Here is a 15,928-nt window from a genome sequence, read left to right as displayed (position 1 = left end):
TACATTAGTTGTTTAGGATCGTATTCCCTTCCTTCTTCTTCCACCATAACCCACCTTACTTCTTTCAATCTGTTTGTCTGGCTGTCCTCTGGAGATCTGCAGTTCCCCCACCTAAGAACAAAGAACTATCTGCTGCTTTGATAAGGCATTTCTTGAGGTTGGCATACTCTATGTTTAGTGAACACATCAGGTGTGCTGTATGGAATCACTGTGTTCACAGGCTGGATTTTCAGAAACACATATGGTAATGTGTCCTGTCAGAAATTAATGAAGCTTACATTCCTGAATTGTGTAGTCAATACTTAAAAATGCTTTTCTTGCTTGCTTTACTCAGAGAAAAGTTGGAGCTCCTGAGAAAGACTTTCAAGAGATACCTCATGGAATTGGCACTGTTGTTAGCCACAACAGTTGCAAACGCAGAGATCTAAGAGGCTGCTTTGCAAGGCCATATGATTTGGTTTTTTGTGGCACAGCACAGGACTTGGAGTAGCTACTACTTTTTTTTTCTGGATAACATAAGTTTTTACATTTTGAATTATATTAGGATTTTGGTGGTTAGTTTTTGTTTTATTTATTTATTTATTTATTCCTACTGGGAAGTATAAATAAGGTATATAAATATAAGCAGAACAGTCATATCTGAAGCAGGTATCTGTAATGAGGTTTCTTAAATGGCGTTTATGTAACATAAAATATGGTGTTGTTTTACTAGCGCATGTGCTGTAGGAGTGTTTGCACTAAAGCAGGGACTTTGAGTTTCAGCAAAAATATCTATTATGTATTAGCACTTCTTTGGAGGGAGATACCAGATATTTCTTAAGATCTTGAAAGCATAATATGAAAAATCAGATTTTCCACATTCCCACTCATAACTTAACTCCAGTGCAAACAGAGGTCTATTTCATAAGACTTACTTAACACTGGCTCTTCTTTTGAGACTTACTGATATTGGTGTACTGCAGGCCAGGAAAATCAAAGTCACATTGCAAAAATATCCTCCTCAAATAAGTTATTACAATTTAATGCAGTTGTAAAGGATGACTTCTTGGTTAAGGAGCTGGCCTGGGACTTCAGAGTTCAAACTGAGTTCAGTTCAAGTCTGTGATCCTGTAACAACTGTAATGCATGCAATCTTCCTGGGTCCTAGTTCTCCACCCAGAAAATAGCACTTGTTACTTTAGGCTGAGACTCTTAACAGTGTATATGTATGTAACATGTATATAGAACATTTTTCTGTTCAGATTCTTAGCTGCAACTGTAAATAATTCATGGTCATAAGTTCTTTGTGTTTCTCTTTTGCAGCCCACATCATGGGGGATGTGAAACTGGTGACATCTACTCGAGTATCCAAAACCTCCCTGACACTCAGCCCCTCGGTTCCTGCTGAAGCACCAGCATTTACTCTTCCTCCTCGAAATATCAGAGTGCAACTAGGAGCCACAGCAAGATTTGAGGGGAAGGTAAGAAACAGAGATGATGAAATACTCGTCCATTTTATTTTGTGCTGACAGTGCTTAGTACTCTGCACAGCTAGTGAAATTGTTTCTCCAATATGGGATCTTTGTTTGAGAAGACTATACCAGTGCTTCCATTCCTGAGGAGGTAGGAGTATTATATGTCTGTTTCTGAGTAGAGTGTTGCAAAACTTGATTATGTGCTGACTGTAACCTAGATAAGCCAAGGACCAAACTAAGTATCAGTGGAAAACTGCCTCAAGAGCTGTCTCTAACCAGAGAGCACAAATTCTCCTATTGTGTATTGATCTCCGTGCTTCCCAAAGCTGCTGTGTGCAAAGCTTCATGTGTTAACAAAAACATGTTTTACAATGTGTGCTTCCTGCTAACCGCACTAGGAATTGATGTAGAGAGTTGTGATGTTTTTGTATCTGCGTCTCCTGCCATATGTGTAGCTAACCTGAAAGTAAAAAGCATTCTCAGAGGATAGGCAGGCTTGTTCAAGGAAGCTTGCTAACTATAAAAAGGATTGAAGGAGTTGGAGTTCATGGGTCCCAGGTTCTCTCCTTCCCTTTGCAACAACAGCATTAAATTGCCATTATTGGCACCCGTGTTTCTTTCACACTTCAACCCTGCTATGAGCTCTTACTTCTTTTTATCTTATTTCCTTCTCACTTAACCCAAATTTTTTCTCCTGGAGCCACTAGTTTTCCCTCCCAGCCTGCTCAGCTTCCTCTTGTCCCTGCTCTGATTGCATGCTGACAGCTATATCATCAAACCAAATGCGTTTCCATTCTTTGAAGTGGTGGGATTCTTCTGACAGAGGCAGGAAACTGCAACTTCACTATAACAAAAGCAAGGACTAGAAGGAATTTGGGAAATTTATAACTTCTGAAACTAACTTAAACAGAGGGCCAATAGAGGGCATCTGATATTTATCTAATTTACTTAACACAAAAGCAGGCTAGGAACTGGGATTTTTCAACAAGGACTGCAGTAATTTAGATTTTAAGCACAGAACCTTAGTTATCATTTTGAGATGAGACTCAGAAAGCCAATCGGCGTGTTTGATATTTTTCAGGCCAATAAGCATTCCCTTTCTTACTGTTTTTGTTGTTGTTCATTATTTCACCTTGCTTAGTTGCAGACAGCAGAGAAATGACATTGTGCTGCTACTTTATTTATGTGATACTGATGCACAATACTATGCTGTAACTGGTTCTTCCAGACAACACTGTGAGTGGCAATACCAGTGCACTGAATGAAAGTTAAAAATGAAAGCTGTCAAAGTTGAAGTATGTGATGTTGTTACATTTTACTTTTTACATTTGTTTCCTATTTAAAAGATCAAGTAAAATCTTTCCAATTTTGGTGCTATCTGCATATATATTATCAGTTAAATTAAAGCAACTCCAAAATCTAATTACCCACAAGTTAACATGCCATCACTGCTTTGAATTTTTTTTTCCCAGGATAAATTGTAGCTTTTTGTTATTATTATTACTCAGTAGCTTAGACAAAATGCACAGATTCAATACTAACCAAACATAAAGATTCAAGTTTCTTGAAGAAATGAAGCTTTTATTGGGGTTCTGGATTGAATCTCCTCAATGAAATCTAAATTACATTTCTGTCATTTTGGTATACAAGTATGGCTGAATCCTTTAATCTTCTGTCCTCAGAATGCAGATTGTAATATACTGGCTGCATGCATGTTGTACAGTAGAAGCAAACCATTGTAGCTCAGAATGCTTAGTTAAGTGGTAGATGTGAAGATCACAGTTTCATTAAAATACATGTGGGATCTTCAATTACTTTGTGGTAAATAGACTGCCTCCACAGATTGGCAAACCAAGATGTGTAATTACAGCCACTGTCTTTGGCACTTCAGCTTCTTGCCTTGTGGAGTGTTGTCTGGTATTTGCTTCATTTGAGCTAATGCATCTGAAAGGCAACAGCATGTGACCCTATATGCTGTAGACATAGAACAGCCAATCTCTATCATTGTGCATCAATTCCAAATTCCCTGGAATCAAGTCATGTTGGAGGCTGAGATACAAACTCACAATGTGGGGGGAGGGAGAACAGTCTGTGCTATAATATTTGGAAATAGAGTGCAATGGAGCACTGCATGTTTTCCTTACTAACATGTGCTAGAAAAATGAGATTTCTAATGGACAAACTGCCTATTGAAATTCAGTTTATGTGCTCTGTTGTTTATAATGTAATATGCTTGGAGGGCTTGTGTTTGGCTCTGTTGCAAACTCTGGATTCAAATGATTATCTTTGTTGTGCTCCTAGTCTAGTAATATGGGTTGGGTTGGGTGGAGATGTGACACTGTAGTTTGGGAGGACATCATCACTTACTAGTTGCAGTTGCACTAAATAACAGTCTCAGTGCTCATATCATTTGGGACTACATTTAGCTGTTGTGTACAATGTAGCTTCTTCTATCATAGCAATATTCCAAAGGTTCAGAAGGACAGAACTTATTACCATTTAGTAATAGAGAGAGCTACTGAACATACTTGAATTTTTTTATCCTGGAAAATAGGCTACAGATGTTATGGTGGATTGTTGCTGATACTCTGCTTCATCACGTAGTATAAATATTGAACTAAGGCTAAAGAAAAGTAAGAAGTTTTAAATATGACTAGACAGGAGATTTTCTTCAAAGAGGTCCTCTGTAGTGGAATCTATCTTATCAGAAAAAACATTGTGAGAATCCAAGACAGGATATAAATCTGATATTGTGATGATCCTGTGCTCTCATTAAGTGGACAAGGAAAGAGGTCCTTAAAGTGAAGTTTCTTGCTTTTCTTTCTTACCGTACATGAGACAAATGGTGTGAAATGGCAGTTGAAGACCAAGGGGAGAGCAGAAATTGAGAAATAGCCCACAGCTGTAGGAAATTGGAGATAGACAGGATCTGCATTAATCTTCTTTTGGTTTGTTTCTCCCATTATCACTCAATTTTTCTTGCTAAATTCTCAGCAAGTTTAACTATATTCAACTGCAGATTTTGATTTCCCAATGTGACCTCAGGGCTGAAAGTCAGCTCATCATCTTTCAAGTGTGCATGAGCATTATTTTAGCCTGGAAATGAGGTGTGGAACCATTTATGCTAAGACTTCTCCAGACATTCTTCTACATGTACATCTAAGTTGCTTGTCAATCACTGAAAAGCCTGGTAGGGAAATTTTCCCAGATTATTCTGGAATTATGTTATGGTTCCCAATTAGTTAGGAATGGATTGATGAACTGAGCTTCATTGCATATAATGTATGAGGTGAGCAGGTCAATGTAATAACTCCTGTCCTGTGCTTAGACAGTCCAGCTTGTCCATAAGTGTCTTTTAAGATATTTTTGGAAAAGGAGAACGTGCTGTAATATTGGAAACTGGAATATTTATTAGTACTCTGCAATAATGAATTGTGGTTCTGTATCTTTCTAATTCAGATGTACAACACTGGATTTTGTAATCCTCACTGGCATGCTGACAAAGGAGATTCTTTTATTTGTAGCAAACACTATGAGGGTTTCAAGTGTACCACAGGATGAAAGGGAAATCCTTTTCATATGAAGCACTTAAGAGTCTGTAAATTATCAAGCAAGATGGTATTTTGATGTACATTACTATGCTGATCCAGAAGTATAAGACCTTTAGCTATGTATCTACTTTAAAAATGATTTTATTTTATGATTTCTTGATAATCCTTAGATGTGCTGTTCTATAGCAAAAACCATATGGATGCAAACTGATTGAACAGCTGAGAACCAAAACTAAGAATCTTTGCTGTTCTCTAATGACCAAACCACATCCTTTTGATCATTCCCTGCCTATTTTAAGCTCTGGGTTCTAAGATCAGTAAGGTTGTTCCATAAAATTAATAAATAAAGGAGGTTGTTGGTAACTGTGATTAGCTACCCACATGTAATTTTGCTGATATGAAATAGCAACAGAACAACTGTATCAAAATATAACGAGCATTTTTTGTTCTGTGTTGTAATGTCACTGTCAGGCAGTAAAGAAAATAGCAAGTAAACATTACTTTTCAAAAAACTTGTCCCTGCCTACGGTGATGTTAACGTCTGTATTTGATTGCTGCTAGCAGTTAACTAAACCTGCTTTGTCTGTATGTGAGTATGACTTCTGAGGGTAATACTGATGACCATTAGTTTTATAAGCCTAAAGAATTCTTGTGCTACAGCTCTGCATGAGAGGAACAGCCAGATGTGCTACAGATCACGAACCAGCTGCCTAGGGGTCAGGAAAGAATTTTTCTCCTTGGATAAAATATTGCACGGTTGGAAACAGTGCAGTACGTGTTGTTTTTCTGCTTCATGTGAACCATCATATATGGTCCACTGCCAGAACCAAGATATCAGGCTACTAAATCTAGTCTGGTACTCTAATCTGAAGGAGTTGCATTTCATGTAAACCATTTACTGACAGATGTAGTTCAGGATTTATGTTGGGGCATTTAGATGAGAGTTTGATACCCATTGAGTAGTTATCATCCTGCTCTTCCTGTTCTTTCCACCCTCAAATAAGGGAGCTGGATGGTAAATTTTAAGGCAAGCCAGGTTCACGTCAAATCCTTCCCTTAAGTAATGTGCTTTCTGATTTTCCTTCTGCCATCCTGCTGTTGCAACACTGCATCTGTGTCTGTTTGTACAGATCTCAGTTAAGACCAATGTTATGTGTGTGATTTTCCAACTTCTGAGCAGATTTTGCTGCTGCTTACACAGGTACCCTGTGAAAAATTGTGCCTGAGCAAATTTGCTGAAATCAGGTAGAGAGAAGCAAGAAACAACGGAGTGACTGGCAATGGTTCTGCTACCTGTGCTGGGATCAATCACACTTTATATACATTTTATATAAAATTCTGCTTTTGCTGTGTAGGAAAATAAAATAGTCATTAATAAGCAGCAAGTGCAATGTATTCCAAACCTTTGCATAAGGCCACATGTGGAGCAGGTTTATAATCAAAGCATGTCATTACTCATTGCTGCTTTTTGGGTCCGTTCTCATTGTAGCTCTACACTCCAAAGTTAAAACATTCTGCTTTTGACATGTTATTTGGCTCTGTTTGCTCATGGATGCAGTATGAAGTTTGGAAACCTACAGGGCAAAACCAGACAGTATACATTTTTACATGTAGCATCTGGATTTCCTAGCATCTAAGTGCATGCCGAACCAAATTAGGTATTCTGTGAATTCTGTTCAACTCATGAACAGATGACCAGTCCAGTATAAGAGCTTTGAATTGACTGCCCACATAGATTGAATTTATTTTAAGAAACCTGATAGGCAAGTTGTTGGTTGCCAGTAACTGCTAAATTGTTTATGTTGGATGGAAGGTTCTCTAATTCTATATGATAAGAGGCAGATGTATGTCCAGCTATCTCAATGGCCAATTTTCCAAGGTCTGTTTCTGCATTTATGTACTGAATGTGATATTGGAGATAGTCGTGGAATCCAGGCCTCTGATTTGCAGTGAATCTCTATCTCACAGGTGATGTGCTAAAGGCATGCTAAAAGTCAAGCAGAGCAGGGAGTCAGTCAATAAGGATGACCATCTCTGATAAATGAGTAATCTGACAACTAGGCTAGCATTCCCACATTGAGGATATGTTGTGGTGAGATTTTAGATGTGATCTAAGTCTTATACCTTTCTTCTTCAAAAACCACAAGTATTAAAAACTTCTCTTGCTGGGCTTTCTGATGATAATAGCCTTAGTTTCTGTAAGTCATCACGTTGCTGTAAACTTGAGGCCAGACAGAACAAGTAATCCTTGTCTTCTGAAAATACTTTGCTTAAAGCTGCTACGAATTCCATGTCAGCTCTGCGTGTCTTTGTTGCCTTATAGAGATCTTTATAATTCATTCATAGAACAAGGTTTCCTCAAAACCTGAGGAAGCATTTCTTTTCTGAAAGAGTGGTCAGGCACTGGAATGGCCTGCCTAGGGAGGTGGTTGAGGCACCATCCCTAGCGCTGTTCAAGAAGCGTTTAGATGAGGTGCTAAAGGACTTAATTTAGTAGTTGGGTAGAGATAGTGATAGGAGGATGGTTGGACTAGATGATCTTATAGGTCCTTTCCAACCTTATGAACTTATGAACTTATGAACTTATAAGGTGAAATGGAAAAATACATTTTTATCAGTATTTCTGAGTTTTCCTTGCCTTTCTGCATCATTCCACAATACTTTAGTAAATATTACTCTATGGATTATATTATTCACTATGCATAGAATTAAGCTTACTGAACTACTAATTAGATGCCATGTTGTATGCAAATGTGCAACATACAAGGTACCTTTTATTCTAAAGATGAACACAATTTGCACATATGGCCCAAAGAAAACAGGACATAATAAATGACAAATTGATTCTGCTTGTAGTCACTTGACTGTTGGTGACAAGATTCATCCAGCTTTGTTCTTTCTTGATTCATGGTTAACAGTTTACCATTGGTAATTTGCCTCTAGCTGTGCAGTAGAATCTCAAATTGTAGCTATGTGATTTAAGAGGCTGCCTTTCTTTCAATGTGCCTCATAATACACAAGTAACACTACAGCTATGTTGAGTGTATTATTTGCTTTGTTTTTCCAAGGCTTTGGAGTATTAGTGTGATACATTCTATTTTGCAAAAGAAATAATTACAAAAGCCTTCTAGCTTATCTGGCTTCTCATATCTGAAATCTAACACATTTACATCACATTCTCATACTCATTAGACAAACAATAAATTAAGAATTTCCATTTCTGGGAACACTCTGGAACAAGTTTAATATACTTTAGCTTGATTCTTCAGCTTATACAAGTTTAGCGCTCTTTCATGGGAGAAAAATTGAGCAGTTTGTCTCTGCAGGAAGAGAAATTCAGTATTTTATAACAAAATGATGTTAAAAGCCAGTGCTCTGGAAGAAGAAGTATGATAAAATCTTGGAAATACAAATTAAAGGACTATGTTAAATGATAATTACATTTTCTTATTTCATGGTACTGTTTAAGCAGTCTAATTCAACTGTAAACTTACTGCGTTTGCTGACAGCAGCAGATATATAGGCCGGTGTAGAGCTGGACCCTTCTCTGATGGCATTCCTAGCTAAAACAACAGAAAGTAATTGCTGTTCTCTGTGACGTGTGTGGAGTACTGAGGCACAGTGAGATTTACTTGTTTATGTATTACACATAAGTACATGCCTGGATTCAAAATTGAACCGTGTGTTTCAGAGTTTCAGAGCCCATCCAGTCCCTCACATGTGGTCCTATCCTTCTTGGAGATAAATAGCTTCTGTTTTTGGAGAAGAAAATGAAGATTTCCAATTAAGTGCAAATATCACCAATACATAGATGATTGTTGTTGGATTAAGAGTATCACTTAATTAAAACAGAGTAGCAGAATTAGGTCCTCATCGCCCTGATGCAAAAACTAAGTTGTTTTCATGTTATAGTATTCTAGCAGACAGAACTGTAGATGAAGATTTGTCAGCTCAGGAGACTGCTACATGCAGGTTTAGTGGAAAGCATTATGATGGATTTGTTCAAATCTCAGCAGGAATGCCAGCAACTGCAGTTAAGTGGGGCTCTATTGAAAGCATATGCAGAGTAAGCACTTCTTTCACAACTTAAACAAATAAAGCTATTTTTTGAGTGCACGTGTATGTGTCTCTTACCAAGATCACAGGAATTTTAGTTTTGAGAGAAAGCATTAAAAAGGAGAGGCAAGCCCACAATATTTCTCTTGAACTCAGCAGGTCTATAATTATTTATTCTGAACTGTTGAGCTAGAAATTCACAGCCACATCAGTTTAGGTATTTCTTTTAGAGCTTTGAAGTCTTTCTCTCTTATGGAGTTGCTCCTCAACCCTTTATTTCATTACATTGATTACATTAGTTTGTATATTTTACTGTATGAGTTATCTCTGCTAAACTGTGGTTAAGATGTATATATGCTACATTTGGACAGGTTAGATTTTGTAGGTGTTTATAGGATGATCATTGCTAATTACTAAGAATTGCTTTGTTGTGGCCATCTGTATGGATGTCTTAATTATTTAATTCATAACAGTAAGTTGCACGTAACAGAATAAACAGCATGAAGATAAATGCTAGATGTTTAGGTTGCTTAAACTATTCAGATCTTAACAATCCAACACTGTATTTTATATCAATTTGTCATCATGTCAGTTCTAGTTTTTAATGAAATGCAAAACAAATGACATTACATGCTCAATATGGTTGTCAGCTCTGCAAAGCACTATTAACAATGAAACCATATATATATATATATATATATATATATATATATATATATATATATATATATATATATATATATATATATATATAAATGAGGAGAATATTTATAGCCTCTCCAAACGATGCCTTTACCAGCAGCATTTGTCACTATCAGCAAACAGACTTTAAATGAACATGCAACTGTGCAGTCAACTCAGCAACAGAGCCCAGTTTTATAATTTCCTGTGGCCACTGACGTGCTGCTAAATGGCAAGCAATAAATCTTGCATGGCTGGAAATCGATAGAGTAGGGACATGTTTATTCAGAGGCAAAACTTTTTGCCAGCACATCAAACTACAGATGTGGATTACTGTCCCTGTGAACTTCAGAGCTCCAAGCATGTTTGCAGTAGCTGTGTGTTTTTGAGTACAGTGAGCGCTTATTTCCTTTTTGTTTATTATTAATTTTCCACAGTAGGTCACACATGCTGTGTGTGTTCATGTAAATTTATATGGATTCAACATCTGCGGATTGCATCATGTATTGATATTGCTCACTGTAGAAGACCATCTCCAAGCTAGGAAACCACAGAGATACAGTGGCTGTCTTGATGAGTGGTGCATTATCACATGCACAGATCAGCTATTTCTTTGCATTTGGGGCATTTTAAGCTATTCAGCACCTCTTATGATTTTAAACATTTTTAAAGGCCCTGGCACCAGTTCATCTGTGGGAAGAAAGCTTCCTCTTTGCATTTACTTTTTCCTTTAAGGAGAGACACAGAAACAGAGCTTTAATTAAAACTGGTAAGGCTTTGACCCAAAGAAGGATTTAAAGTTTATCTTCCCCATTTTGTGTTTTGAACTGTCTTTTGACCCATTGTGCAGCCTACTCTGTTCTGCAGAGCTGCATAGCAGTATTGAAGTTTCTGAGAGCTAACCAAATCATGTCTTACTATGCTGTTCACGTTCTCCTGTGGTAATAAGTTAATTTTCTCTTATTTTTCACTCTTTTGCATGTTTCTCATTTTGCTTCAAAAACATTTTCTGCAAAGACCTGTCTGTACGCACTTATCTCAATACTGTGCACTTGCATATCTCTACGCCAGCATGTCAGTGCTAAGTTGATGTTCTTCTCTCATCAGAAGAAGAGCAGTTACCCTCCTGCAACTTCAGTCCAGTTTTTCTATTAATTGCTGCAACAGCCATTTTGTTGGGAAGGAGAAAATAAGGTTAGATGATTTAATCTAATATTACTAAATAGAGAAAGCTAATGCTCTTTTACTGTGAGTTTTTTTCTTAAGGGGAAAAGTCAGTCAGTCTAAAGGCGGATCTTAAAAGGGACATATATTCATTCTGCTTATAATCCCCTGTTAAGTTCAGAAATGTGCGTGTTGTACGCATAAAATTCTCTTCATGCTTTTGATAGTTATAGGTCATGGCTGGCTAGTTACAATTTGGGGAAGTAGAAAGGTAGATGTTGCTTATGGTAGAATGACTTATTAAAGCTTCATCAAAATAGTGCTGTCACTTTGGAATCACAAAACCTGAGTAAAAATGCCCCCTACTCGTGTAGCAAAGGTTTACAGTCTCAGTCCACTAGATCAATGTTACAGATATGTGTATATAGAACAAATGTCATCTTTCATGCAGAATAGGTTCTTCTCATGCCCACTTACTAGAAAGTGCAGAGTCTACCTTCATAGTGTTCCCTTTTTCATCTCAATGATATTTCAGGTTATTTGGGGACTGCATGAAGAGTCCTTTAACACTGTTACTTTAAACTCAACCTTTAAATGAATTAGAAGTTAATTTAGGAAAAGCACCTGTGAATGTGATTAATTCCAAAAGATGTAAGTGAGGCTTATACACACTTTTAAGTACTGAGGCTGATGTCTGAACTTGGAAATTAAATAAACTGAAAGCAGTTTCACACTCAGTGCAGCTCTGAAATTCGTCTTGGCTTTTTCAGGAAGAATTTGGTGCAGGCAGGCTTGTTATGTTACCTGGGAAAGCAGTGCCTTAATCAAACAGCTACGTTCTGGTAGCTGAGCACTAAGGCAGTACTCCATGCACCTCTGGGAACTCTCCACACTGAATTATGCAAAAGAAATACGATTAAACGTAGAAGATTGAAGATGAAATGATGTGCAGCTGCTGTGTGTTTCAGTTAGCAGACCGTGTCTTCTTACGGATAGGTCATAAATTCTTCCCTTGTGGAAGAGCCGTGAATGCTGGAAATCTGTGCTGGAGCATGTGGTATTCAACACCTTTGCAATCTACAAAAAGAAGTTGCAGAGTGAGATGACAAAGTTTGCAGATAATTTAGAACTACTGAAAACAGTCAAAAGGAAAATTGGTGAGGAGATGTCTGCAAGAGAATTTCATTCTGCTTAAGTGCCTGGACTATGAAACACAAATGCCTTTTGGCATTGATGGATATGAAACTGTAAAACAATATATATACTTTGACTTCTACTAGTTCTTGCCACTGTCAAGAGAGATCTTACCCTGAACAACTTTCTGAATAATCAGCTCAAAGTGGTGAAAATAGCAAATTCCATTTTAAGATGGATTTTTTGTCTTCGTGTATCTTCGCTCTGACTTAAACAGCTAGGAATTGAGAGGTGCACCAGTTCTTTCCAAGTTCCTTAGATTTGGATACAAATGTTTCCCCTAATTATGTAAGTTTTGTGTTTGTAATGTCAACATTGTTTTACAATTTGAACTGAAAGCATGCTTCAAGCCTCTACATCTGTTCAAATAGAGTATTACAGGTCTGATGAAGCAAGTCCTAACTTCAACAAAAATTAACCAAAATTTTTTGTGCAAGTCAAGCATTTTCCTACAGAGTTCTAGATGGACAGGGCTGGTGTCAGACATGGAATAAGCAAAGAAGCATGGCAGAAAGTTACTCTTCCAAGTGATCAAATAATTCCACACTTTCTAGGATGGATGAATGGATTTTTTGCCAAGGTGTTGCAGAAACCCTTGCAGGTTGCCAGACAGCAAAATGAAATTCTGAGGAAGGATCTCTCCCATAAAAATTGAGAAAGAATCCCTTGACTCTTTACTTTCCCCTAGCTCCTGTCTTACCTGAATTCTGTGATTGTGTTCTGTGATCTAGATATAAGGTTTGTAATTAGAACTCTTTATGTATAGGTCTAGGATGTTATGGTGGTTTTAGTAGACTTCTAGAAGTAGTTGGTACAGTAGTCAAAAGAAGCTGGAAGTGTTCAGCACTTTTAAAGTCAGCGTTTTAAGTCAATAAAAAAGCTATACATTACCTAGTTTCTGCAGTTTTTCTATGGGATTAGGTAGAAGTAAACATGATATGGCACACTAACTGTTACATTGATGAAGCAATGATTTTAAAGGAACAGCTTTTAATAAATAAGAGTTGCTAATTCTCTTTTTACTTCTGGGTCTCCTTACCTTCCTCAAATGGTATCTCCTAATCTCTCATTATGGCAAAAGGGCAAAGCTCGCAGCCTTTTTGTAGCTGCAGTAGTGTATTATCTTTTCCCTCAAGACTGATAGAAAGAGTTTTCCTTCACTCGCAAAGATAGCATAGCAATATCAAGGAGTCCAGTAGTGCAAAGGCTTTCTTTTCATCGCTGTGAATTGGAATCAAGTAAAATACATATGCTTTGAAGCTTGAGAAGTTTAATGTAATTATGCATGGTCTGATATTACCTGAAACCAGAATGCAATGAGTGCTAGGGATGGGTGCCTAGAGAATGAGTTGACACAGTTGATGGAACTTATCAGCTGCTTTATTCTTTCTACTTCTGATTCTTTTTTATTAGTAGTAGTATTAATATTGGTTTTACTGCTTTATTTTTTCTGTTTTTGCAAAATAGTAGTTTGTTTGAGTGCTTGCATTGTCGTTTTCTCTCCTTGCTTCACACCATTTGGGAGAAGAACCAGAGAATTGCACGCACCAGTTGTGAAGACTGACATCTTCAGAGTAGCATTCCAGTAGAGGTTATGGCCAAAAGACTAAATTGATGAGGGCTGTGTGCATGTAGACCAAGAAAACTAAACACTAGATGTAGTGTACCAGAGTTCAGCACTTGAAAAAAACATACACTAGGTTTACAGAAGGAATATTGTTGTTTCTTGCAGGTTCTATAGATAGTGCTTTGAAGTGAGTTATGTTTAGTCTTAGTGATGTATTCCAGTTTTGCTTTAAATTAGGCAATTGTAGATTCTAGACTGCTCATTTGAAGAGGTAAGAGATAGCTGTAATCTCACACACAAAACAAATGTCTCACTAAGTTCCCAAATATTCAATATTTTCATATTTAAGCTTGCCAAGCGGGTTCTCTGTTTTAGAAGCAAGTTTTTTTTTTTTAATGGATGAATTATCTTGAGATAGCATTTGTGTGTGTGTGTGTTTAATCTCTTAGGAAGAACTTAACAGTGTATCATAACCACTTTCCTTTATCAAGAACAACTGCTGCTCATTTGCTATAGCAAACTGTAGTTAGAACCTAGCAGAAGTACTATTACAAGACCTGCAAAAAAGCTGCACTGCCTGGAATCATATTTTCCACCTGTGCTAACAACAATAATGTATATCACCTCATAGGTAGGGTCACGTTCATTGCAGTCTCCACTGGTCTGTAGATTGACTTCAATAATTCACATGAGTATTAATCAGTACAACAATAACTTTATTTTTCTCAAGGTCCAGAAATATTTGGCTCTTGTATGAAGGTAGTGGACACTTTTTTGTTGTTGTCAGGATTTAGGAAGAGCCTTCTGTGTGATAATCCACATCCATAGAACAGCTATTACTGTCTAGATTGAATGTCCTGGGGCTGCAGGAGGGCCCTGGACTGTATGAGCTTCAGACTAGACCATCTATTGCATAACTTGCAATTAAGGGAATAATTTTCCATTTTCTGTGCCTAAACATTAGCAGGAGACGTGCTATACAGTCTGTACAGTACTTCAATTGTCAGTGCTACAAATTCCTTTATTTACACTTACCTGAATTGAATTACTTTTACAGAAGTTGTTATGCTACTTAATTACATTTCTTCTGCTACTTTCCTGATACAGTATGATGGGTTTGAGTTTTGCAAAGGCTCAAGCACTTTATGCCCAGCTGTAATGACAGTTTGCCAGGTGTTCTTTTCTGCACCAATCTTTTGTTTGCAGGCTGCAGAATAAAGGTCAAAGTTGGTCAGATGTTCTGAGTGGTTTTCTGCATCTCACTCGAGTCTCCTCCTAGAGTGATGGCTAGTGGTCTCTCCAAAGCACACTCTTTGGAGAAGGTCAATTGTAACTGGAGGCAACTATAAGTGAGGCTATCTTCTTTTCATCCATTTGTAACTTCTAATCTCTATGGGTCTTTTCTTGAGCTGTAGTTTCCAGAAAATAACTTTATGTTTATGTTTGAAGGTAGGCATGGGACAGAAGATAGACTACAAACCCTTCTCAAAAAGTTATCTCACTCTGTGGCATCCTTTAACATTAAGATAAGCCAGCCAAATAAGCAAGAAAATGACTGTTCTTCTAGAGAAGTTAACTACAGTCAAACATCATCTACCAACCCACTGGCCACTTCCTCTTAGTTTTCCTTGCCCAGGGTTATTTGTGGAAGTCTTTGTTTGTTTGTTTTTGTATGTAGAAGGAATGAACTGATGACTAGAAAGACTCCCCAAAAAGTGAGTTAAAACATGGTAAAAATGAAGGGTCAAAGTGATACTAATATAAACATGGCAAGAAGGTATCTAGCCTGACATGATAATGCTTCAACCATTTGTTGTGATTTCAATTAGAGTTTAATCTACATGACCTCATAGCTGTGGTCTCTTTTGACCCTGTCTCCCACTATTGTTCAGTTAATTCATTTTTCCTCAAGGTAGAGTTGATTTCATACATCCCATTCCAGATAGATATTTTTCAAACTGCCCTATGGACTCACAGTGGTAAAGGAGTATTTGTGTCTTTTGAAGCTAAACTCAGAATCAATTGTTCTTTAGATGAACTGAACCACCCAAAGACAACCAATTTTTTTTTTATTCAGTGGTTTAATAGTTTATTTACTTTGATCTTAATTCTGGATTTTGTGGAAGTAAAAGACAAAGTCAGACTACAGATGAAACAGCAGAACTGAACACAGTGTGCTGACAGATTCTGGATGTTTTAAAATTCTGATTTCATGGGGGAACAATGGCCTTCTGAGAAGACTTTTAGTGGTTAGTGGAATT

At 37.3% G+C, this 15,928-nt stretch overlaps 1 protein-coding gene across 1 annotated transcript in view; it reads left to right on the top strand.

Moving 5' to 3' along the window:
* LOC136058081 (palladin-like) overlaps positions 1-15,928 on the top strand; it is an 86,267-nt gene that overhangs the window by 57,804 nt on the left and 12,535 nt on the right. Inside the window, exon 4 of the mRNA XM_065751315.1 lies at positions 1,303-1,460. Coding sequence (XP_065607387.1) covers positions 1,303-1,460 — 158 coding nt within the window. The remainder of the gene's footprint in view (positions 1-1,302; positions 1,461-15,928) is intronic.

This window comes from Cyrtonyx montezumae, unplaced genomic scaffold (assembly GCF_038088225.1).
Source record: "Cyrtonyx montezumae isolate F1298 unplaced genomic scaffold, pur_monq_1.0 scaffold_7, whole genome shotgun sequence".
NCBI lineage: Eukaryota > Metazoa > Chordata > Aves > Galliformes > Odontophoridae > Cyrtonyx > Cyrtonyx montezumae.
This window is presented reverse-complemented; position numbering and strand designations above follow the sequence as displayed.